This window comes from Sparassis crispa, assembly GCF_003851025.1.
Source record: "Sparassis crispa DNA, contig_000011F, whole genome shotgun sequence".
NCBI lineage: Eukaryota > Fungi > Basidiomycota > Agaricomycetes > Polyporales > Sparassidaceae > Sparassis > Sparassis crispa.
The window spans coordinates 63,638-88,429 of record NW_020939757.1 but is presented as its reverse complement, the minus strand read 5'-3'; the positions used below and the strand labels follow the sequence as shown (position 1 = coordinate 88,429).

At 54.5% G+C, this 24,792-nt stretch overlaps 8 protein-coding genes across 8 annotated transcripts; 3 read left to right on the top strand and 5 right to left on the bottom strand.

Annotated features, from left to right (window-relative positions):
- Positions 1-2,747: 2,747 nt before the first annotated feature.
- Positions 2,748-3,889, top strand: SCP_1100250 (hypothetical protein; the record flags this gene model as incomplete). The annotated part of the gene is made up of 3 exons (XM_027762462.1): positions 2,748-3,410; positions 3,473-3,705; positions 3,769-3,889. 3 exons carry the CDS (start codon positions 2,748-2,750, stop codon positions 3,887-3,889), a joined length of 1,017 nt encoding a protein of 338 aa, XP_027618263.1.
- A 343-nt stretch (positions 3,890-4,232) lies between these two features.
- Positions 4,233-7,674, bottom strand: SCP_1100240 (putative ATP-dependent helicase; the record flags this gene model as incomplete). The annotated part of the gene is made up of 11 exons (XM_027762461.1): positions 4,233-5,245; positions 5,297-5,462; positions 5,515-5,663; positions 5,724-5,813; positions 5,861-5,924; positions 5,977-6,202; positions 6,256-6,436; positions 6,488-6,860; positions 6,925-7,083; positions 7,135-7,204; positions 7,259-7,674. The coding sequence occupies 11 exons, from the start codon at positions 7,672-7,674 to the stop codon at positions 4,233-4,235; spliced, it is 2,907 nt and encodes a 968-aa protein (XP_027618262.1).
- A 928-nt stretch (positions 7,675-8,602) lies between these two features.
- On the bottom strand, positions 8,603-11,519 carry SCP_1100230 (Uncharacterized protein; the record flags this gene model as incomplete). The annotated part of the gene is made up of 12 exons (XM_027762460.1): positions 8,603-8,770; positions 8,823-9,116; positions 9,171-9,914; positions 9,970-10,116; positions 10,176-10,393; positions 10,445-10,630; positions 10,679-10,866; positions 10,920-11,012; positions 11,065-11,213; positions 11,263-11,336; positions 11,388-11,430; positions 11,478-11,519. The coding sequence occupies 12 exons, from the start codon at positions 11,517-11,519 to the stop codon at positions 8,603-8,605; spliced, it is 2,346 nt and encodes a 781-aa protein (XP_027618261.1).
- Positions 11,520-12,075: 556 nt separating this feature from the next.
- SCP_1100220 (Probable aspartokinase) lies at positions 12,076-14,313 on the top strand (the record flags this gene model as incomplete). The annotated part of the gene is made up of 8 exons (XM_027762459.1): positions 12,076-12,266; positions 12,343-12,772; positions 12,826-12,921; positions 12,973-13,138; positions 13,192-13,442; positions 13,491-13,880; positions 13,973-14,216; positions 14,294-14,313. The coding sequence occupies 8 exons, from the start codon at positions 12,076-12,078 to the stop codon at positions 14,311-14,313; spliced, it is 1,788 nt and encodes a 595-aa protein (XP_027618260.1).
- A 384-nt stretch (positions 14,314-14,697) lies between these two features.
- Positions 14,698-15,671, bottom strand: SCP_1100210 (hypothetical protein; the record flags this gene model as incomplete). The annotated part of the gene is made up of 2 exons (XM_027762458.1): positions 14,698-15,159; positions 15,216-15,671. The coding sequence occupies 2 exons, from the start codon at positions 15,669-15,671 to the stop codon at positions 14,698-14,700; spliced, it is 918 nt and encodes a 305-aa protein (XP_027618259.1).
- A 3,278-nt stretch (positions 15,672-18,949) lies between these two features.
- On the bottom strand, positions 18,950-21,364 carry SCP_1100200 (predicted protein; the record flags this gene model as incomplete). Its single annotated transcript, XM_027762457.1, has 4 exons — positions 18,950-19,576; positions 19,631-19,827; positions 19,879-21,145; positions 21,206-21,364. 4 exons carry the CDS (start codon positions 21,362-21,364, stop codon positions 18,950-18,952), a joined length of 2,250 nt encoding a protein of 749 aa, XP_027618258.1.
- Positions 21,365-22,677: 1,313 nt separating this feature from the next.
- On the bottom strand, positions 22,678-23,265 carry SCP_1100190 (hypothetical protein; the record flags this gene model as incomplete). Its single annotated transcript, XM_027762456.1, has 1 exon — positions 22,678-23,265. One exon carries the CDS (start codon positions 23,263-23,265, stop codon positions 22,678-22,680), a length of 588 nt encoding a protein of 195 aa, XP_027618257.1.
- A 299-nt stretch (positions 23,266-23,564) lies between these two features.
- Positions 23,565-24,742, top strand: SCP_1100180 (predicted protein; the record flags this gene model as incomplete). The annotated part of the gene is made up of 3 exons (XM_027762455.1): positions 23,565-24,454; positions 24,507-24,559; positions 24,609-24,742. The coding sequence occupies 3 exons, from the start codon at positions 23,565-23,567 to the stop codon at positions 24,740-24,742; spliced, it is 1,077 nt and encodes a 358-aa protein (XP_027618256.1).
- Between the last annotated feature and the right edge of the window lie 50 nt (positions 24,743-24,792).

The following is a 24,792-nucleotide window of genomic DNA, read 5'->3' as shown; positions in this document are numbered from 1 at the left end:
GGCGTTGCTCAAGTGCGTATACGCATATTGTTCAGATCATATCCGAACGTGGATGTCATGAACACGCAGAGGTCCATTAATCGGTCTTGCCAGGTATCGGCTTGTAGCTTCGAAGTTCGACTTCTGAGGAAACACTGAAGTCTCGTGGCTCGATTGCTGATCTTGTTCAAGATATCTCATGATCATCCCAACGCAGGTCCGCCGCCATTCACTATATGTATATGCGCCGAAGTGTCAGTTGTGGATACAGAATTGCAAGAATTGCAAGTGATGCCATACTAATCAGCAAAACCCAACTTTTACTTAAAAGGGTACTTAAATGACTTAAATGGACTTATGATCCTTATTTAAGGATATAAGGTCAAAAAGGGCCTAATGCATATTACATGAGTGTCTGAAATCAGACTTATTGATACTTATTTGAAGACTTATCGCCTTAAATAAGGGTTGTAAGACCAAAAAGTCAAAATAGCTCTGCAAGAAAAAGTTGGGTTTTGGTGATGCTAGGACTACAAACGATCGGCGCAGGACCCCCGCGAATCAACTAAGAGCTCCGATCCCGGCGACGACATTTCTCGGGGGTGGCCAACTACCCATTTTCGGGGGTTTGCACACAACCTGGCGGCAGGTCGGCCATTTTCGGGGGTATGTGGGATCGAACATTCGGCCGCCTAGAATTACGTTCGACGGCCGGCGGAACAAATTTTTCGCTTCCTGCGCGAAACCCAAGCTTTTGTCAACCAAATTACTAAAATTTTCCTCCTAAACCACCACATATGTCTGAATTCGAGGCCGATCCTCCGCAACCTGAGAGATCCGCCAGCCAACCTCAGTTTCCGGGGGTTCTGGACCTAACCTCAGGTTGGAGGGTTACATTTCGGGGGTGTTTCGCACCTAACTTTCGACGACTTTTTGGCCATTTTCGGGGGTCGAAGATCGAACATTTTGCCTCCGGCGGCCCATTTTTCGGGGATGGGTGCATCGGAGCTCTCAGTGGATTCGCGGGGGTCCTATCGGCGCCCGGCGGGAAGTCGCGCATGGGCGCTTGCAAGACCTGCACACTGACTCGCACTCACTTGAAGTCTGAATCTCACCTTCTCCTCTCGTTACTGGTTTTATCATTGCTTCACCGTGTTCAGTGTTCTGCGACGTTTATTTTCATGAGAAGCACCGTGGGCAAAGCTTCTGGCAGACAGATGTGTTTTCTTGTGCGGACCTGGGACTGTATTGTGGCAAATATGTTCTTATTTAGAAACGGTAAGTCACGCTTGCGGAGACTTTCAATTTTAGGAGAACAATGGGTAGATTGCGCTAAATGAATGCAACGCGTGTTTGACACGCTTTTGAACCTTGTCATGGGCTTATAAGTGGCCCACTCCCCGCTTCTACCCACAGCCACTTCCTCGAGCTGGCGACACTATGAACATGAAACGCACTCTAGAGTTAGGCACATCTTCTGAAGCCGAGGAGCAGTCGAAACGCCGCCGTATTATGGTGGATGCAGACGACGGGTTTTCGCCATCGTCGTCAGCGCCACAGTTGGTCGTCGCGGTAAATTTAGTGAATCTTCCTCTTGAACTCATGTTTGAGGTGCGTCATAAGTATATACTGGCATGAAACTGACGCGTCGTACAGATTTTCCGATGTGCTCTGCCCTTTGACTTGCTCAACTTGGCTAGGACTAGTAGGGCCTTCAGAAACACCTTGATGGACAAAAGACATATCGAACTGTGGAGGGCTGCCTTCACTTATATTGAGAAACTTCCACGCTGTCCACCTGTTCCTCCTTGTCCTCCTTTTCTGAGCGAGCCCCGTTATGTTGACCTTTTGTTCGGACGTCATTGCCATGGTTGAGGCAAGAGCGATATCGGAGAGACCCTCTGGGAATTTAATGCACGATATTGTCCACCTTGTAAGCCCAAGATGTAAGTCGACGAGTAGATGACATCCGCTGTAATCTTCAATGCGAACTCATTGCCTTTTACGACTGTACAGGATTGTGGACGACGCTTTCTTCAAGGGAACCATAGATAAAGCGACCACTCGAGCTTGTCGGAGTGTTTTCGTGAGACGTCTAGGTGAGTGTCATTGTTGCAGAGACCATTGATGAAAGTGACCGATATGTCACACAGAGTTATCCTCACAGGCGAAACGTTGGAAGACCATTACTTTCTGGGCATTCCACCGTGCCGATGCCGAACGTCTCAAAGCCCTGCTAGAAGAAGCGGAGACACCGGAATCCTCAAAAATATTTTGGAAGGGTATAAGACCCTTCATACCCAGATAATGGCAGTGAGTGTGCCGTGGTAAGCCGATTATTCAAATTCTGAACTATTGTTCTTTTAGCATATCGAACTGGTTCAGCCCTGAGCCGTAGCCACTGAAATTGCTCGCAGGGAACTATCGCAAGAGATCAAGTCTAAACGGATGGCAAAGTATGTTGCCCTCCATTTTCGTCGGTCATCGACTAACAATCGCCTGCATAGCATTATTGCTAGATGAATGATGTGGGGTACGAGGAGGACGTGCTTTATCCCGGTCAGCCACGACGACTACTGTTACAACTTCCCGGAGTCGATAAAGTGGAGCCACTCACTGAAGCAGGTACGCAATCCGCACCCACCATTAACGAATTATGTAAATGCGATTTATCTTCGTTCTGTCATAGATTGGGAGACGATTCGCAGCCCTGTCTTGGATCTCATGGCCAACTTGCATCAGATCTACCTCGATTGGAAGCGAGTGGAATGGCTGAAGGAAGTACGGCTGTGTTTGACAGGGCGCTAAAGGAAGTTCGTCGCAACAGTGTCGCCGTGGAAACTGTTCCGCATGCGATAGATCTGCTCAATGTCCTAGAGATTCGTGATCTCTTGGATTCAACTGCTGACTCTGCTAATGAGGATGTTGCTTACCGTTCCTTTTACCAAATGCTGCCAGGTGCACTCGACCGATGGCGGCTCACCATAGAAGAACAGCTCTCGACGCTTCACCCGCTAAGCGATTCAGACTCAGTACCCCCACAAAACTGGCTGAAACTTGCGAAGACGATGTTCAAGTGCACCGAGTGTGACCGTATCCGATTCTGGCCTGAAGTTGCAGCGCATATGCATCATTGCCCTAAAGCTGAGAAATACCTCTATCATCTGCCGCGACATCCGTCCGGGACACTTCACTCTGTGGTAGGCTCTTCATACGAGACTGCTATGTGCAGCTACTTCTTTCCGCGCAAGGCGTGGAGCACGAAGTCACTCCAGCTGTGTGATGATCGTGCGTCCACAATGCTCAAGGCATACGGAATGGATCCGGACACCGTAACTTGTGCCAACATGGATAAGCTCGATGCAAGGTTCGCGTGCGGCACGTGTAGTGAGCCCGGAAAGAGTTTGGTGGTCATGGGGTGGCGTGCAGCGGTGCGTAACATCTACATACGTTCTTCCATATCGTGACTCAAGCCGTGATTTGTTTCTTGCAGATGTACCATTGCATGACGCAACATCTGTATTGCGAGCCTGAATGGCAACAAGTGAGTACCGCTCAAGCGCAGGAGGTAAGGAAGCTCGAGAAGCTCCGTGAGGAAAAATTTCTTCGATTATATGAGCACTTCACACGCTGGGTTTCTGGTTTCTGCGCGTGTGGATTACATATCAGGTGTGGCTTAAACCCAGCCACTGACGAGACCACAGTGTCAGGCCATGTGCGCGTTCAGTTGCGTGTGATCTCTGCCGTTCTTTCGAGTTTTGGTGTACTAACTGTGCTCGTGCCGTCCAGACACAACGACAGGTACACCGTTCCTGGAGTGCTTCCATCCGAATTCTATCAAGACCGCGATCGACTTCCGTTTATGCCACCTGCAGTCTCCCTTTTCATAGGAGACAGTGAAGCTCTCTAGAGAGAAGGAAGAATTGATTTGGACCATCTCGCGGTATGCTTTCCTGCTCTAGATCCGTATGTTCGTCCGTCTGAGCGTGGATGTTCATGAACTGACATCTGCATCATGATTGCGTTTACTCTCGTCTGTAGTGCATAGTTGTGATGTAATATTTGAATACAGCTACTTCAATTTGACAGTAGGGAACTTGAAATTGTAGACTGCTGTCATTTTCAGGTAGCTTATTGAGCACGTCTTTTGGAGATACTAGACAGAAGCTATAAATTCTAGAGAACATAATCTTTTATACCGAGAAGACTATCTAAGACATGGGTATCATACGGTTATATAAATTTCGATATTACTACAACACGGTGGTCCCCTTTCTCCTGGCACGACGCTTCTTACGGCTGCGGGTATCTTGCGCACCACGATCTCCATCTCCACCGCTGATTTTTATCGTTACCGCCTTCGCGGCAGGAGGTACGTACACAGTTCCATTAATAATGCGTAGCACCCTGCCAGATACTCGTTCGACCCCTAGGCCAGAGCTCGGAGGGTGCGGGACACGCTGAGAACCCATAGAGGGCTGCATCTTCTTTGCCTGCTTCGAAGGTGTGTTGGAACTGGAAACTCGGTTCGTACCTGAAGCACGATTCCCCATCCTCTTGATCCACGGTCCCGGATCTGGTTGCCTTGCCTCCACTCTTGGCTGCTGAACTGCAGGATAGTCCGAGCGACGACCAACTGAGGATTGCGCAGTAGTCTGAGTCTGTCGTTGCTCGGACCAACCTGAACGAGCTCGCCATACCGAGTCTCGTAAAGTGGGAATTGTCGTGGGATAGACAGAATTCGAAGGAGCAGATCGGGGCAGAGGAGGGAAGTCATTTTCCAGATCAAGCGCCGGGCGCGGTCGTGACGGAGCGCTGAGAGGGTGTTCCGGCGAAGAACTGTAGTAGCTTCGCCCGGAATGATAGATCGACCCGAAAAGAATTGACCGCGTACCCAACAGCTCGCTTTCCTCGTCCCGGTCCACAGAAAAGGACTGGGAGAATGGGACTCCCGCAGCAGGAATAGATATGCCTACTGGCAGACTCCTCGGGGCGCGAGCCAGAATGCCGGGCATGTGCGTCCTGCCCTCCGCCACGAGCGTCCAATCTGCCCACGTTTGCTGTTCACCATAATTTCTTTCCCAATGGGAGGCAAGCTTCGCAATCAGGGTGCCCCTACCTGACGTTTTCAGGAAAGTGCGGTTGGTGACAATCACCATGCCCTTCTTGCACCGCGAAAACATCACATTCGTTCTGTTATTTGATGTCAAGAATCCTGGGCTGTCTGTGCGGACAGTAGATATGATGACGTAGTCATCTTCGTTTCCTATATACAGGGGCTCAAGAAAGAGGAATTGAACGGCTGATAAGACCATACCTTGAAAGCTATCCACGTTAAACACGCGCTCCCACGGCAGCTTGGCAGCTTTCAACTGGTTTTCGATTTCCGTCCGCTGCGCGTCGTAGGGGGACACTACAACGAACTTCTTCTCCTTGTAGTAGTGGGAAATCAAATGAACCACCGTTTGGGCTTCCCGTATATTCTGCGCAACATGATTCAGTGTACTTGTCACGCGGAGGATCACGAGGACTTACACGCCAACTTTTCCCAGCTTTCCGTTCGAATCCATGTGCAACATGAACGAACCGCACGCAGGACATGTCTCGGATATCATGCACGGACTGAAGCATGGAATTGTAGACGTGCATTGAGATAAAACGTCCCACTGGTTCTGGCATGCGATCTGGAAGAAGTTAGTACATCAGTATAGAGTGGTGATTAAACCATCCTGTGATGGACTTACATTGAATAGCAAGAAAATGTGCTGACCGGCGAAGATGATCTACCTCGAAGACACTTTTCAATGGCACCTGATCTTGCCCATACGGTGGAACTAAGGGAGAGGTCAGAGTTGGGCTATCCGAATAGCGAACTTCGTACGTTGATTTGGGTCACCAAAAAAGCAGACCTTGATGAGGTGTGAATTAAACTTGTAGAAAAGCGGCTGAAAAGACCATATAAGCACCATTCCTACACGTAGCGGTTATAGTACAGACCATGAAGTCAGAGATATTTATCTGAGAGGCTTCGTCGATGACAAGCCTCTCAGGTGGTACCAGAGAGAAGATGCCACGATCCTCTATCACAGGATTGGAGAGCATACTTAGAGTGCACAATACTACACAAGTGTCTCCAAAGATCCTCTCCACGTCCCAAAGATCTTCCGGCATCTCGTCCGATCGGATGAGACGTTCCTCTACCTTACCATAGAGGTGTTCATGCCTGACATTTGAATTACATTAGACGCGGGCATGGAAGACCCTGGAAAAATATACCATTCGACGTAAAATTCTTTTGAGACAATCAGCCGGAAGTCGACGTCGAGCTTCGCCAGAGACTCAGCAATATTCTTTACAGCGACATTTGACTGGGCGGCGATCCATACAGAATTTTTGAGGTTGTCCCAATGGCTAACTGCTACCGAGATGGTGGTAGTTTTCCCAGTTCCCGGAGGTCCTGGTGAGATATGATTTATGAGTGGATATTAGATGGAAATATCAGTCTCACCGTGAGCCACTACAATCGGGCTCTCATCGTCAACCATCGCAGAAACAACCTCACGCTGAGATGCATTGAGTTGTATTCCGGAATTTGTACAAAGCAGTAGAGGCTCAGCGGTTCCACTATCATACTGCCTGGAAAACCAGATCTTGTCGATGAAGTACGAGTCTTCCAAGAGCCATTGCCCTTGTAAGACATGAAGTAGGAACTGATCCAAGGCCTTTTCCGCCGCGTTCAGTTCTTGTCTTCCTATTACGCGAATGTTCTGCACAGGACCGCTGTACGTCCCTCTTGTTTTGATCTGTGTCAGTCGCCCTTCTGCACGCACAGCGCGGCCGGTAACAATGCGGCCGGTTGACGTCTCCATCTCAACATACGTCTTCGATCAAAAACCATCTGTTATCCACTGTTTGCGACAAAGAGAGAAATAGTAGCGGACTGACTCTGTAGCTTTTCCGCAGTCGGTTCTTATATCTAGCATTTTGCACTTCGTAGCCGTCTTGCACCTGTTTGACTTCCACGTTGTCGTTTTGGGTTACGCTAGGCCTCAGAGAGCGCAGGTGATGCACTTCCACGCAAAGCCTAGCCAGGCACGCGAGTTGCTGATGACGCTAGTTCAGTCAATGAAAGTAGAGTCAAAAGACAGGTGGTACTTCAGTAGACAAATATGAGGTGTCCACTTTAATCGCGCCTTTAATCTCCGAGAGACTGTCGTGTGCGATACTGCAAAGGAATGACCTTAGTGCGGTGCCATCTGAAGGCAAGTACAGGACAAACCAAGCCGATACCCATGCCCGCAAGCAAGCAGTGTCTCTATCATATTCTTCCATTACGTCCCACAGACCATCGACCTTAAACTGGTCGATCCGGTCATTGGGGCAAACCTTCAGTCGGACCAGGGCCGAGGGGGACTTTTGTTCCCAGGTGTTCTTTGAGAAAAGAGTACCCAAGTCTACTCCTCTTACAGAGCAACCTAGGACACGCGAAATAAGAAGAGTAATGTATGCCATCTGGAATCCGGCTAGAAGAGTCTTCGTTCTCCCTGACAAGAGGCGCTCGAAAGCCTCTTGTGCGGAAGAGATGATGCCCGTAATATTCCGCCTGTCCACAGAGAGATAGACGATTTGTGTTGACGTGGCAAATGCTATGGCTTGAAGTCCTCCAGTGGCCGTCAACGGGGCTGCTATCCCCATCACTGCAGATCCAGTGGAGAGCAACAAACGAATCTCCTCTCGAGCTGCAGAAGATCTAGAGTACCGTACGGGAATGCTTGCCGGTAAGTTGGGTATAAGAGTTTGGCGGAGGACTCCCGATGATGAAGACATCTCAGCTTGGGTAGTATTGGGGGTGGGGATGGGAGGAAGGACGAAGGAAAGATACACGCGTCTCACCTCTACGGTTAACATGTGCACGACTCAAATAAATGCACGAGGCAGACCACATCAAACACAAACGAGACGGCGCTATAACTGGAAACTCGTCCAGCGATACATCAAAGAAACGATATCATAGAAGGCGACAGCCCTTCTTGTTCCCAGAATGCCTATGGTCATGGCAAAGGCATGCTAAGATAAGACGAGCTCCGCCCTCAACTACAACATGCTGCCACACTTCTCCAACATACCCGCGCATCTGTGACGGATTCCAGACGCCCACAATGTTAAACATTGAGACAACTTGAGCTTGAACTGTTCCTGTGTCATAAGTTTACTGCCAAGTACCGCTCTCAGTGTTGGACAAAGCTATACAGGCTACGTTCAAGAAAGGTAGCCATAGAAATCAGAGAAGGAAAGGTCTAGATGATGCATACAACGAATACCATAGACGCAAGAAGCAACAGTCGTGTCGCATCTGTCGTAGACGCGGTGGTATGTAGTTCGACAGAAATTGAGAGTACTCAGGCCTCAGGCCTCAGGTGGCGGCCTCAGGAGCCGCGAACGGCATCTTGCGAACTCCGCGAATACTATGTCCATCGGGCGTCGAACGAACTGACGATGATGTCTGCAAGGTCGACCTTTCAGTATTCAGATATTCGCTTCGAACGGCACACACGAGAGAACGGGAATCCAAATATAGTATCAGCACGAAATATTCACAAGTTCTAACTCGAAACCAAAATAATTAAAAGTCATAACCTTCAACTTTGAATATCTCCCCGTAGTGAATATAGCTCTCCATGATCTTCATCACAGGATCCGGAAGATTCATGCTCAACAAGGTATACGAGATTTTGGCATGGCCGTGAATTTGTCCGAGCTTGAACAGGCATCGGGCAATCTGAGTTGGATACTGTACAACCCAATAAACACCACGGAGGAGGCGGAGTTATGTATGAACTCACCGTCATCTCGGTGTACTCTCCGTACTGATACGCCGCAACACGAATCGCCACTTGCAGCGTTCGTTGGATGTCACCTTCTTCCGCGTATGTGTCAAGGAGCTTGGACCACGGTTTGTACGAGTACCGCTGCGTGTCGAGACAGCGCTGGTACGCTTCCTTGGAGTCTTCTTTGTGGTGCAAGCGTACACCGAGGTCACCAAGGATCTCCCATTCAAGCGCAGTCTTTCTATACGCGACGTGCTGAGTCTTGAAGTGAGCGACTTCTGCGCGGAAGATCGTCCACACGCGCAGATCCTGGAAGAAGTCTTATGAGTCGTGTTTGACGTACACAGCTCTTGCATGACGCACCTCGTACAGAACCATGAACAAATTATCGAGCCATCGCTCGCACAGACGCTTATTGGTGAACGAGAATGCCTCCTGAGCGGGTTTTGACGCTTCGCTCTCTTCAGACCCATCTCCTGAGTGGGCGGCAGCCTGCACAGGCTTCTCAAGTGACCGTCTCACCACTTTAACTCCGTTCTCCTTCGCTTCTGCACTTTCATTGGCAGGCAGCTCTGCGGCGTCCTCGCCAACCTTCTCTCTCTCGATATCGCTCTCAGTAGATATGCGGATCGTAGGGATGCCGTTCGAGACGGCTAAAGTCTCCCCTTCGACGTCGGTGGCATTGCTAGTGGAGCCCTTCTGTGAATGTGCAGGCGATACGACTCCACGTGTCGAGGCATCGTCATCGGCTTGCAATTCCACTCCTGAAATGAGGGTATCGCAATCGGACAAGGTCGAGTCTCTCTTCAGCGAATCGTTCCGTTGCGGTAGCGGCTGGGACGACGGTGTCGCCGCACTGGATTCTGCATCCGCACCATTAGCACTTGATGTTGGAGAGACCGGAGTCGCAGAGGGAGACGAATGTGCGCGTAGATCGCTCTGGGCCTTCTGCATCCGATATTCCTCTTCCATGACGAAGACAGAGCTCCGCGTCTTGAGGAGCTCGTCCCAGCCAACCTTTGAGACAAGGCGCGTGAGGAGGGAATACGCGCGTGCCCAAGTTCCGCGTAATCCTGGTGCAGGCAGTCGGAGCAAGGCAGGGTCAGCCTGTCGTTCGAACACCGTGAGATTTAGACACGGCACAGAACCCGAAGACACATACGTCATCGTCCTCTGTCTTTGTTCGCTCGGGAAGGATTTCAACGATTGGGCCCTTTGGTGGAAGATGCACCCGAGCAGCTGGCAAGTTGCGGTGAGCATCTCGCCCATTATACGTGAACATGGGGCATGAGTTCAGAGTCAGCAGCGCCTGAGGCGGAGGCTTGGCTTAGCATCACAATAGTCTTCACGGAACGCCGCGACACATACCGCTTCATACTGTCCCAGGTCGATGTAGATCTCGGTTAGTTTCTCCCATGTCACGAACTCGCTTGGCGCGCAATTAACAGCCTGCTTCGCAAGCTTCAATGCCCATTCGTGATTGCCTTTCGAGCGGAGGAAATCGCACTGCACGTGCAGGAGGGTATATGATTGCGACGTCTGCTTGATTGCGGCCGCCATGATCTGTACAGCCTTGACTTCCTCGTCTGAAATTGCTCAGCGACAACGCCGACCAACACAAAGCGGAACATACGCACTCATCCCGATGTAGCTCTTCGCGAGCAGCGACGACACCTCAGGCTCTTTCGCGCTGATTTTCTCGAACAGGTTCGCCGCGTACTGGTATCGTCCGCTGTCGCCGAAGTACTTCATCACCGCAGTCGTCAGATGGTTCGACACTACCGTCGCAACCTGGATCTCAGGCTCCGAGCCCACCTGCCAGCCTGCATTTCGCGTGAAAGAGTATCCTGCAAAGGACTGTGAGACCGTACCTTTCATGAACAGCACTTCTGCTGCTTGTAAGAATCGCAGCTCGCTTTCGGGAGTGGTGATGGGATCAAGTTTACGGTAGGCCTCGAGCCAATATGCGGGATCGTCAGAGTACAGGATTGCGCGCAGGATGGCTGAGAGATATGTCTCCTGCCACATCTCCTGGCCTTCGTCTGGAGTCGTTTCGTGTCTGCCAATCAACAGGTAAGCCATAACTGGAAGCTTGCGATGAAATACACGCGCCTCTCTCCGCGAAGATCGACGATATAAGCGTGCACCCCTCCTGGAATCTTCACGTCTACGCGCACGTCTACCCGAGAGAACGCGTTGAAGCAGCTGACACTCAACGTCAGTCCTAATGCGTGAACAAATACAGCAAGGCACTCACCAGTAACATCCATTGCGCACCTTCCACGCTGAACCTTTCGAGAACCAGCCCGAGTCATCTTCTATGGCGTACGTGAGCGAGTTGATGTATGCAGCGAGGGAAGCGGATGATGAAGCGTCTACTCCAGACACGTAATGGTACGACCCGATCTGCGAACGTGTGGTCAATGGAACGCGCTCGATATTGTGAGCCACTTACATCGCGCTGTCCGCTGCGCCCCGTGCTTTTTACAACATGACACAAGTCCGGTGGTCCGAGCTCGCGGAAGGTTGCTATGCTAATCTTTCAGCGTCTGGGAACAAGGCTGCACGGGTACAACTAACATAGGCTTTCCGTTCGCGCAGCTAATGATTCTCCCAATTCCACCTGACAACAACCTGAGTACAACGCACGCACCGTTGAATTAGACTGACCTCAAATATCTCCGGAACGTCCTTGAATGACGCATCCGCCATTCTCTGAACTGCGAACACAGAAAGTTGGGTGCTGTGGTGAGGTCGTGACATAGGCGATATCGTCAAACTAAATTGTTTAAACTCCGATTGCCCTAGTTCTAACCCTGGTAAACCGTCCTTGGATCCCCTTACTCACTTATAATAAGCTAACAAGGTCGGCATATGTAACCTCCAAGACACAAGATCTGATCTCACTGCCGGTCTTCGCTACGAACGTGTAAAACGGCGACAAAAATTCCTATTCCTCCACTGCATGTGCCCCCTGTATCATTAGAACTTTCCGATAAAGTATCATTGCATTCTGTGCAGCTAGGCGGCAGCGATTCCCAATAGCCACGTTCTGCGATTTTTAGACTTCGACGACAGACTTCTTAGTGACGGACTCATCGGAGTTCCCACTGCGTGCCGCTGCAGAATCCACGCAAGAACGTCAGATTTACCGTCAAGCAAAAAATATTCCAGGTGGTCTCATCTGGCCTAGAGTGAGTCATTTCCTGGCTTAGTTATATGGACTTTGACCGAGCCTTCTCACATCATTTTGACCAAGACTTTCATCATGTCCGACTCTTCTCCTTCGTCCTCCTCCCCCTCATCGTCGCCCAACTCGCTGTCCTCAGAAAGTTCGCCTTCTACGCCCCCCAACATGCACCAAAATACGATCGATCCAGCGGCCAAATGGCTCGTGCAAAAGTTCGGCGGGACGAGCGTTGGCAAATTCGCCGTCAAAATCGCTGAAGACATAGTCTCGTTCGTACATCGCCGCGCCTGCGTTCGCACACAACTGGCATAACTCGCGATTCTCTGTTTTTTTACGCGTGTGCAGGGAGTACGTGGACCAGCACAAGGTCGCCATCGTCTGTTCCGCCCGCTCGGGGTCCACTAAGGCCCTCGGAACGACGAACCTCCTCTTGCGTGCCTCGAGCGAGGCACTGCAGCGCCCGAATCACTCAACGGAGACGCCAGGGAGCGTCACACCCGGTATGCTCTTCACGCAGCTCGCGCGTGTGCAGTCGCCCCCGGACAGTCCAAGGCAGCGCAGCGCGTCGTCCCCGCGTTCGGGCTCGACGTCTGCGTTTGGCTCGTTGTCCATCCCATCGTTCCGTCCCGTATTCAGCCACACGGTGGACATCATCCGCACGGAGCATCTCGTCGCCGCACGATCGTCCATCCGCGACCAGGAGATCTTGCACGAGCTGGAGGCAGAGATCGAGCGGGACTGCGATGGGCTGGCGTCATTCTTGTTTGCGACGCAGGTACGTTATTTCATTGCATCACACTGGTGCGGTTCGTCAACTCACACACTCAGGTCATCGATGAAGTCTCCCCGAGATCCAAGGACAATATAGTCGGTTTCGGCGAGCGGTTAGCGTGCAAGATGATGACCGCCATTTTGCGGGATCGAGTGAGTGCCATAATCACGTCACCATTGTGCATTCTCACTATTTCCTTTCAGGGCATCGACGCCGAGTACGTGAGCCTCGAGCACATCGTTCCCCTCCCAGAAGAGGGCGAGGCGTCCTCTCAAACCGAGACGCTCGGCCAGGACTTCTATGACCGCGTTGCGGAGGCAGTCGGCGAGCGCATTAGACAGTGCGGCAACCGTATACCCGTAGTCACCGGCACGTCTTTATTTTATTTCGGGACAAGGGCGTAGTGTAACCTTTTTCTGAAGGTTTCTTCGGCCCTGTCCCGGGTTCCCTACTGCGGCAGGTCGGCCGGGGATACACAGATTTACTCTCCGCGCTGCTCGCGGTGGGCCTCGGCGCGTCCGAGCTGCAGATCTGGAAGGAGGTGGACGGGATCTTCACCGCAGACCCACGCAAGGTGCCAACGGCGCGTCTTATCCCGATCATTTCCCCGGAGGAAGCTGCGGAGCTGACGTACTACGGCAGCGAGGTCGTGCACCCGTTCACGATGGAGCAGGTGCGTTTCGGGAACTGGAAGTCGAACTGCAGCTGACGTGACGCGCAGGTCATCCGGCGGAAGATCCCAATACGCATAAAAAATGTCGAGAACCCTCACGGCGGAGGCACCGTGATCCACCCGGACGCAGACCTCGACGGGCCTTCCTTCCCCGACACGGCCCCCGAGGCGCTCGTGCGGGCTCTGGGTAGCTCGTACGAGCGCAAGCTCCCGACGGCGGTAACGATCAAGGAGCGGATCGTGGTGCTGAACGTCAGCTCGAACCGGAAGAGCGTGTCGCACGGGTTCCTCGCGGGGATCTTCGGCACGCTCGACCGGCACGGCGTCGTCGTGGACCTGATCAGCACGAGCGAGGTGCACGTCAGCATGGCGATCGAGGACGCGTGGGACAAGAAGGTCCTCGACCGCGTCGTGCGCGAGCTCCGGAAGAGCGGGTCGGTGCGTGTCGCGCTCCCTTTTGTTTACTCCCTTCCTACCATCCTAGCACCTTCGTTGTCTGTTTCTGCGGGAAATGCTGATTTGTGCTGCAGGTCACGGTCAGCCGCGACATGGCGATTCTTTCGCTTGTGGGGAAAAAGATGCGGCACATGGTGGGGATTGCGGGGCGCATGTTCACAACGCTCGGACAGGGCAGTGTGAACATCGAGATGATCTCCCAGGGCGCGAACGAGATCAACATCTCATGTGTCATCGACGGCCGCGACGCCGTCAAGGCGCTCAACCTCATCCACCAGAGCTGCCTACAGATCGGACCCGAGGTTGTCAAGGGGCGAGGTGCGTCTTCTCTTTGTCGCTATACCGCGTCCCTCCTTGTGTCTTGTTAGGCGTGTCGCTGATACGTACTTTGATAGTAGGCCCGTGGTTGTTTTAGAGCAGGCTAGAGTAGATGTTTCTTGAATTCATACCAGAGTCGTTATACGGCTTGTCGACTGGAATGACACAGACAACATATAAAACGCTAAGTTTCAAACTCGATTCGAACATGTCCGCTGAACCGTGGACTTGTGACCCTATGTCCCACTCGAGTACTCGGTTTATGGATAACTTTGGTGAGTTCGTCTTTCTGCTGCGTGGAACCGCACTCTCTGCTGATATCCTGGCAATGATCGAATGCTTCGTGAGGCTTGCACGAGCAGATATCTTCCGAGAGGGACCACAAAGTCACAGCTAGAATATATAAAACAAGCATGAACGCACTTGGCACCGATCCTATATAGCACCATATATGCATATCCGAACCCCTCTCCAGCAAGTATCACGGCCGGTACGAAATAACGATCCTCCACTTATCCTCCGTCCCAGGAATTGCCTGACCGCTCGCGCTCGCGCTCACACCCCCACCCCTGCTCGCGGTAGCATTCTGCACGGCTCCCGTGATCGCACTCGCACCTAAACCCACTAGGCCGGAGATAAGCCCGCCGCGCTCCCTCCTGCGTCGCCTGCGCGCGTCCCGGCGGTCACGGCCGCCGCCCAAGATCCCGCCGACGATCCCGCCAAGCAGGCGCGGGCGCCCTCCGCCAAACCGCCCGCCGCCGTCGGAGTCGCTCGAGTCGTCGTCGTACGCTGACTGCTGTCCCCGTCCGCCGAAGCTTGATTGCGATTGGCGTTGTTGTAGATGTTGTCGTTCGACAGTGTCCGCTGGAACTGGGTCCCGCCCGGTGTACGCGGTGTTCCCCAGCGCGAGTACGACGTGCATGCGACGCGGGTGGAAGAAATACTATTCCCCAAAGGCGGTGAGCGCGAGCATTCACGAGAGATAAGGCTGGGACGTACGCGGTTCCATTGATCCAGCAGTTCGCCGACGGGGCCGTTCCTCATGTGAACTGGGACGCCGTCGAGCGAGCCCGCGCGCTTGATGTCAGTGAGGAAGCGCGCCCAGTCGTTCTGCACAACATCGTGGTCCGCAAACGGCGAGTCGGGCGGGGGCAGCACGGGAAATCCGTGGCCAAGGTTCACGCTGAAGCCCTCGTGTGCGGTGATGCGGAAGGGCGCGTACGCGATCGTGCTCGGGGCGGGACGCGAGAATGACGATGGCGCGTCCACCGCTGAGGGAGAAGGGGATGGTGCAGAGTTTGGGCTGGACTTCTCGGACGGCGAGCGCGCGCCATATGCGGATGAGGAGCGGGACGGGCCCTGCGGAGGTGTCCAGGTCGGGGGTGCATCGTACGTGCCGCGGTGTGCGTCATATGTTAGGACAGGCGGCGGTTCCTGGGGCATCCTCGCGGTCATGGCTCAGGGCTTTTTTAGTGGTTGGCGTGAGGGGTTGAGGTGGAGAAGGGGAGGTGTCTGATATGCGAGCACCGGGCTGCATATTTGAGGAATGCAGAGGCAGACTCGGAGATAACCCGAGGCACCGAGAGTCGGGTGGGCTACCTCCGTTGATCATCACGACCGGAGCACAGCTCTCGCGACGCGCCTCCTAGTTCTGTAGACGCTCGGTCGGTCGCGTCTTCTCAGTGCGGAGCGCAGCATGCCACGAACCCTGTCGCAGCCTCACCAGCGCAGATCTGCAAGAGCGCGAACACGAAGCGAATACCGAACAGATTCACCTGAGGGATACCAGGATCATTGACATGGCTGGTGACTATGGAGTACTTGCGACGCGGCGCGGCGCAGCTGCACGTTGGAGCTTGCGCGCGAAGAATCCTGTGGACTCCGGTCGGAGGTCCACGTTACACGGGGCGGACCAAACTCCACTTATGGCGGAGATCTGAAGCGAGCAGACGCGCAGCGCAACCCCCACCGACTGAAACTCCACGGGCGCGGAGTAAAGGCACCTTGTACATTGCAGAGTCTTTCGAGGGGAGGCGCACGGCTGCGGCATCTCAAACTGCGCACTGCCTAGCCTGGCGCCCGCTGCGCGCAAAGGATGTGGTTGGATCGCATGCGCAGGGCGACGCTGTCCCTCCAACACAGCTGGTGAACCACTAAATCATCCGAGAGGACTCGGAACTCGCAGTGGCGGTGATATTAATCGAGCGGCAGAGATCGCAGCGAATTGAGCGTGCGAAAAGGGCACTGGGTTTGACGAGGATGGCTCCGAGTGCCAGTGGAATGGAGAGCGGGCGCGAGACTTCCAGAGATATAAGACATGAGCGGTACGTGTAGCACCTGATTCCACACGTGGTGAAAAATGTATTCGTTATGCGTACTAGTCGCGAAGCTAGCTCTCACCTTCCCCACCTGAGTAAGAATATGAGACGCAGCGACTGGGGTTCTGCGAATCGGGCTTGTGGAACTGCAGTAGCGAGTTTGCTTCGATGTATCTTTGCGAATTCCTGCCCTCGAGTAAAAGCCTAGCAGATTTCACCGTCCCATCACAGCTACCCGACCGAGTTTCTCCCGCTGCCGGCCAGAGTGATGAGTGCAAACGTAGCAGTAGCAAGAGTCGTTGAGAAGACCTGGGCCTGATTACCTCAAGTGATAACTGCGCATGCGAAGGCCTTGGAGCACCAAACCAATCTGCGGCGTAGTGTGTGACGACTCGGGCACGCTTGTCTTTGACCTTTTAAACACTGAATTCATCGCTGCACGGTCAGTGAATCTGTAGAATTTGTAGATGAGAGTGCCCACAAACCGAAGACACGCATCCGCTTCCTTCGAAGTTACGTCTGCATCGCCGAATTCCAAGCTGTCCGAGTCGTATCAGTCATCCTGATCGCGCTGGCAATGGTCGAAAGTTTGTCAGACAAACCCGTGTATCAAACTCACACACAATTAGGACGCGAACACAGGATATTCGCCGTGCTGGCCGTTCTCAGGCTGAAGTCTTGGCCACATAAATCCGGCCCAGCCACACTGGCCACTATCACAGGGTCCGCAATCGGCCACCGTACAGAACATCGGACCCGCATAACGTCGAACAAGCTTGACTGCTGGGGCCTGAGATATGTAGTTCCGCGGAAGTGACCGAATGGCCATGGCATATACCACCCGGCCGCGACGCAGCGATTGGGGCTAACGGGGCCTTCACTAGGACACGAACAGACCCCGTACCCGCCCGAAACGAGAAATCCATGTCAGACCTTCAATCCTATATATGATCACGTCTGGCACCCGCGCAGTGCGCAGTCACGATCACAACCAAGAGGCAAAAGTACAACGTTTGGTACCGGCATGAGCTTAGATCGTTAGTGGATTACACATACGAGGATATATGTAGCATCTCCGAAGCCTGAACGTCCTGCGAACTAGACCGTCGAGAAGCCCACCACCTTTACTCCTCTAGCACTCACTGTGTTTTCGCCGTTCTAGTAGGGGGTCTGCTACGAATAGGCTACGCCAGATAGAATACATAGTTTGATGGGTAGCCGAAATCGCAATGTGAAGATAGGCGGAGTAGGGCAGATAGCGAACATAGCTGTGACCCCCACTGCTATGTCATAAATCTTGATGTGAAAGATGTGTGCTAGCCCACATAGCTTATGCATCGCATTTGGTGCACGATCTCACTTATCTACGACCATCTGCTACGTGAGCTATACTACATCACTGTGCTCCTTTCTATACAGGCTTTCTGGTGTACCTTGCACCAGCTACATTGGCTATTCCACGTAGCGATTTCAAGCTTGACGTACATATAACTAGTGCTAAGTTCAGGCCTCCATCGGCCCAAGCGCATCATCGTGTCCAAGGTCAAGTTCACCTGGCGTACACTACGTGCTGGTTCCGCGCCCTTCCATCCACAGATTCACTGGCCCGTTGACCGCTGTCTAAACATATTTCTGGCGTGCCGTCGCCGTCACCTTAAGAGCGAGGAGTGCTGCGTTGCCTTCTATCTGCATGACATAGTCTCTGCATGCTCTTGGTCTCTCGGGTCATGGCTAAACATGCGATGTGCTCTACAATTCTTGTGTTTGTCCAAAGTTGGGATGCTCCATTGACACCTCTCGTGACAGGTATGTGAGAAACAGACTGCGTCGCAAACCCCATCGGAAGATCGACATGCAAAGTCTATTCTGTTGCAGGTGTGATTAGGTATGCAGTAGGGGATGTGAGCGCATCAGGAGTATCTACTATTAGTATATAATGTAATAGACGGGTGTTGTTGATGGTAGCCATGGAGCATCACCAATATAGCTGAAGTTTGATATTTCTTGTAGCCTAGGAAGTGTATGCTGTAGCTTCTAGACTGCTAGTGACTACGTGCTGCGCGGCATAGCCAACGTATCACCTTGTTCACTACAGGGGATCGCACAGTGAAAGATACACTTGAAGCTTGGTAACCCAGCTTGGGGGTTGATATGCAGAACTATGCAGCGTAGTCCAGGTCCTAGTTATACCACGTATCCATGGGGGTATCTTGCACCCAGACATAAGGGCAAAAACGCAGTGACTGACGCCAGATGTGGTTGAGAACCAACCCCGGAATCCATGGCACGCACCGAGCGAGCCACCAAACGACGTGTCACCTGCGTTTTGGAGTATGGCTTTGCCCGTAGCTGCTCTCCTGGAACGACGCTGCGAGACTTGCCGACACATTCTCTAGTCCCAACAGACAATGAGCGTCACGTAGCACCGAGTGAACGGTTCTCGACTTTGTCTTGCCGCCATTGATGACGTTCGCCAGAGAGAACTTCGGCAAAAGCATCCATGATCAGACTGTGACTCGACAAAGTTGGTCGAGGAACCTGGGTAGTATGGAAGTCACGTGCCGGGTCTCTGCCGGTCTCTGGTCCGGCAAGTACAGCGACCATCCGTCGCAACTGCGCTGGATGTATGGCAAATGTTTCATCCAGTAGCTCGGGTAGATCTTCCTCGGGCTCTTCAGATTCGGCCCTTCCGAGCTTCAAAGCGACCATATCGATAGTCTTGTAATGCTCATGGCAAAGCTCCATGAGCTTCTCGAGAAGGCTGCTGAGCCCACCCTTGACGGACAATATAAAAGGTACTTCGCCGATCCGTATCTGTTGGAGTTTTTCGTGCCCACCCAGATCGTAGCCATCAACACGGGCCCAGTGATCATAAGTATCAGCCGTATGTTGCTGCAGCGTTATTCCTGCACGGAGACGGTGCCGGTACCATTTCAGGGCCAGCCAGTTCACAACGTGCATAAACGACTCCAGATCGTCCGAAACTTCGTAGCGTTTTCTCGGGAATTGAAGTAGTAATGCTGACATGAATTGCCACGTTCCCTAGAGGAATGATGTTAGCCCGTGCACGACACTGCCCAATATGGTCAAACTCGCCGAACGCGACTTCTGGGTAGGCTCACTATCCAACTCATCCTTGTACTTGCAGAGGTCCCAGTCGTTCAGAAACCCCTTGATGACCTTGGGGACAGCACCGTGGTAACCTGGATTGTCAGGGTCTTCGTCGATCAGAATGTTGCCAATGCTGATGTCACGATGTAGTACCTCCGCGCGCTCCCAGGCTTCACGGTGAGCTGGAAGGTGAGAGTGAGGACATGCACATGCAAGTCAGCACCATAACGTACCTGTGAGGGCGTCGAAGATCACATAAAGCATCTCCCGAGAGTTTTCGTGATCATCCAAAGGACGGCCAACTTCCTTCACTACCACGCGATAATGGATCCGACCCAGCAGCGACTTCGACTCGTCGAATTCTTGGGTGCAGGTCCGTTGGGGTTCATCGGAAGTTGGACCGACGTCACCACCACACAGAAGAGTCGCAATGTGCGAGACGTCATGCTTGTACAGACGTTCGTATACCTCACGTTCCGGATGTATCTTCGACGAGTCGGGCCGCCACGTGTCCTTCAAGAACGCCAACCTCTCTGTTTCCATGTCGTAGGCCACATATCCTCGTGTAGCACGGCCCGTAGGTGAGTGCGCCGCAAATCGTGGGCGACCGATGAGGAAATATCGTACAGGCTCCGATATGGACGTGTCATCCGAGTGAAGAGAGGGATTGGAAGCATCTATGGGAAGCGTGGTGCCATCATCGAGGGATGCATGAGGAGTAGAATTGGAAGTGGGCACTGATTGGCCTGCAGATCTAGCATCCTTGCGCAGGGCCTCACTATCCACGAGGTCCTTGACATAAAATGCGACCTTGTATATAGGCCACTTTGGCGACATTGCCTCGTCCAGACACTGCTTGTGGTGGTCGTTCAACCTTCCTCTGCAGTTCTCCATGAGCTGAATCTCCGCCGGCATAGCAGCAACAACAGTTGGATCATATCCGAGTTCAGCATCCGACATGTGGCCCACTCTGTAGATGAACGTCTGCAATGTGCCACCCGTCACGTAATTGAATGGCTCCGACACGATCGCCCCGACCCGGTCCCACCGCACCAACCGCACAAGAGATTTGAAGACATAGACCACAAGGCAGAATTCCCGGTGCTGGGCAAGGAGAATCTTCGATGCGCAATCCGCAACTCGGCCCATCGCTTTCTCGCTCCGGACAGGCGATTCCTTCTCGGGTTTCAGAAACTCGAACGCTGACAACGTGTGATCAGTCTTGAGCTCGATTGGGATGCACAGGCGCTGCCAGCAGACCCTGGCCAGATGTCTATGTCGAGCCTTCGCGCACTTGCTCCCCTCGACATCCACGGCGGTGAGCTCGTAGTCCCTAACCGCGTCGGGCGGATTTGGATAGATCGACACGCTTGGTCGCGCCACAGAACCGAGGCCCATCAGTTTCGCCCCATTTTCGGTCTTGTCACCCCAGTCTGCCGTGTCGCGCGCGACGAGACGGTTGCCCTCGACCTTGCCCAACACCAAGTTCACAGCTGCGCACTTGCACATATACTCTGTGAATCCGTAGATCACACACGAAAAAATGGGAAAAATGCTCACGAAACCAGGGTACATTTGTGATTCCTTCGTAATCAGTTCCAGATCTCTGAATTTACTCTTCCACTTGCCCCTCTCTCTCTTAGACGAGGTGAGATTAGGTCCAGGAATGAACTCGTCCATAAATTTCTCGACCGGGATCTCGAAGACGCGTCCAGCCATCTCAGTTCGGGTGCTTGCTTGGCGGCGAATTGCTGCAACCTGGAAGGTTTAATATAACAGGGTAGCTGGCTTCGTTTCGGGGCTCACACGATGCGAACCGAGGCGTTCAACATCGAACTTGGAGATGCCACTGACTGGTGGCGTTGAGTCGAACTTGCACGTGACCGCGGTACCAATAGCGGGTGGGTTTCCCCGCTGCAGTGTCCGAGGAGCCACGACGCAGACGCACCGTGCGCTAGGCATAGCAGAGGAGAGAGATAAACGGCAGTATATCCGGAAGCGTCTGCGTCGGACTCCGGTATGCCGATGTATTTCAAGAGCCTAGACGAAGTACTGTAAGGGGTTCAGCTCAGGATGCAGGTGGACGTGGGCGAACACGCTGACGCCGGTACCCCAAAATCGGGCTCGTGGGACAAGCGGGGACGGCAGCAGACGAAAGCTGCGCCGGCGACTGGGTGAGGAGGCAAGAAAAAAGTTCTCGTCACCGTACGGAGGGTGCATACCTCCCGGGATCATCATCCAGAGCGCCGCACCTCAACGTGAGGTTGCAAAAAGGCATAGCACTTAAGCCAAGAAGGCCCGCGAAGGCCCGAGATTACATGTCGTACGACGAGAGAAAAGGCGAGCACGTCCGGGCGTCCGAGGCAGGGCCCAGCCTGCTGGAGAGGAACGGACAGCCCGCAGACGCTGGCGACGCGCACATAAGCGTCGAGCGCGGCGATATCTGTAGCCAGAAGACGCGAGTCGAGCGGTGGGGGCCGGGAGGCGCAAATAAGTACTCGTCACCGTACGGAGGGTGCATATCTCCAGGGATCGTCATCCAGAGCGCCGCATCTCAACATGAGATTGCAAAGGTGCATATCACAGTACTTGGGCTTCATGTCGTACGAGGGAACAGGCAAGCACGTCCGGGGCGTTCGAGAAAGGCAGGCCCAAGTTACCGGCGTCAGCGGGAGAGGAACGAACAGCCCGCAGACGCTGGGGACGACACACGAACGTCGAGCGCGGGGATATCTGTAGCCAGAAGACGCGAGTCGAGCTGTGGGCGTCGGCGACTCGAGGGGAGGGGCACGAAAAGGTGCTAGTCACCGTACGGAGGGTGCATCAGGGAACCAGAGCGCCGCATGTCAATATTTGTGAGGTTGGCAAAAGTGCGTGGTGGGCCCGCGAGGGGGTGCATGTCGCACGAGGAGGGCAGGCAAGCAAGTCCGGGCATCTCCAGTTTGCTGGAGAGGAAGAAATGGCCTGCAGCACAGACGCTGGGGATGCGCACATGAGGAACGTCGAGCGCGGCGATAGATATCGGTAGCCAATCAGACAGGGTACAATGGCCCAAATCCGCCGCGGGTCGTGGAGCTGTGCAGAGGCCCGAAGCATATCGGATCGCAGCTGGGGGGGATTGGCAGGTGCGCAGGGAGGACAATGGAAGCGAACGCAATCTTCCAGTTCGGTGGGGACGCACATGCAGGTGTGTCCACGCTGCGCGAACCTGTAGAGGGTGCAGGATTGCGGGGGTAGATGTACATACGTGAGATGCGGTCGAGCGAGACATGTGCAGACCCCGCGTTCTCGTTAGGGATTATGGGCACTATTGCGGCCGCGATGGGCGATTGGCAGACACCGCCTAGGGACGACGCGGAGGGTGGGAGTGGGAGCTTGGGCGATAGGTACACGTCAGACAGTGACGCATGCACGTCCACGTTGTGCATAACCGCAGCTCCATAAGGGAGCGCGTCTTCAGCTTCAGCGCTCAGCCTGAGAATCGGCGTGGAGAAGCGCGGTGACTGCTGCGTCACGCGGTGAACGATGGCCGAGATGAAAGCGAGGAGCAGAGAGGCTCGTGGCGTCGGAGACACGAGGCGATGGCAAAGTTGCGAAGCTGATGGGCAGATCAGGCACATGATGGCTGCCCCTGGCGTGCCTGGCGTGCTGCGTTGCGCGGGCACTCGGGCTCGCCGTCCGCAGTGGGCGCACTGCACGGCGGGCGAGGTGGCGAGTGGGAAGACGGAGCCGAGCGGGGCGCGGGTGGGCGGCGGGCCGGGCGGCTGGGGCTGGCAGAGGCAGTTAACAGTCGAGCACTTTGACGCAGACTCTGAGTCTCCTCATTTCGCGCTCCGCAGAAGTACCCGCGTGCTGCTCCCATCTCTGCTCTTCACACTCTCCCTCCTCCCATCAGCGATACTACCTGCCGTTCCCTGCGATGCCGACGCGCGAGCCCCCCGATCCCCTCGAGGCTGTGCTGCGCCCTCCGGCTGACGAGACCCCTGCGGAGCAAGCGTTCCGCCTGGCGCAGGAGGCGGAGGCGCGGCGGGTGAGCGCGGCCATCGACGAGTCGATCCGGCAGGAGCGCGTCGCACACCGGAAGGCGCGCGTGGTGCGGCTGCTGCTGCTGGGCCAGTCCGAGTCGGGCAAGAGCACGACCCTGCGCCAGTTCCAGCGACTGTACACCCCCAGCGCCTTCCGCGCCGAGCGTGTCCTCTGGCGCGCCGTCGTCCAGCTCAACCTCGTCCGCAGCGTCAACCTCATCCAGGACGCTCTCCTCGACCTTCGCCCCGCCGACCTTCCCTCTCACCACCACCACCGACACCCCCACGCATCGCCGTCCGTCTCCCCCGCCGCCATCGCCTTGGACCTCTCCGACGCCTCCTCCGAGCCCTCCTACTCCTTCTCCGCGCACGAGCCCTCGATATACGCACACGCCCACGACGACCCCCCATCGCCGCCCCCGTCCCTGCTGCCCCCACACCTTGCCGCCCTCCTCGCCCGCCTCGCCCCGCTCCGCCACGTCGAGGCCCTCCTCGTCGCCGCGCTCTCCCCGCCGGACACCCCGCGCCCCCGCGCCCTCTCCGACGAGATCTTCGTCCGCCCGGGCAGCGCACTCAAGCGCGCCATGCGCGGCGTCAGCGGCCCCGAGCCCTTCCTCGGGAACGGGAAGCAGAAGGAGCGGGAGCGCGGCGCGGGCGGCGAGGCCGACGCCGCCCAGGCCGCGCTGCACGCCTGCGCCGGGGACCTGCTCGCGCTCTGGCGAGACCCCGTCCTGAGAGAGATCCTCAGACGGAGGCGGATCCGCGTCGAGGACGGCCCGGGGTTGTGAGTCTCTCTCTGTGCTTCTGGCGCGGACGCTGCGTGCTGACGGCTGCAGCTTCCTGGACGACCTGGAGCGCATCACCGCTCCGCGGTACCTCCCCTCGGACGGTGCGTGTTCGCCCGCCTGCGATGCCCTGCGCGCTGACGGACCGTGCAGACGACGTGCTCAAGGCGCGGCTGAAGACCGTCGGCGTGTCCGAGTACCGCTTCGAGATGGAGGCCGGCTCGGAGAGCGGGACGCAGTGGCGGATCATCGACGTCGGCGGCTCGCGTTCGCAGGTGAGCACATAGTGTCCGCGGGCCCGATCGCGTCGAGCCCCCGCTCGCGCGCCGTTCTCACT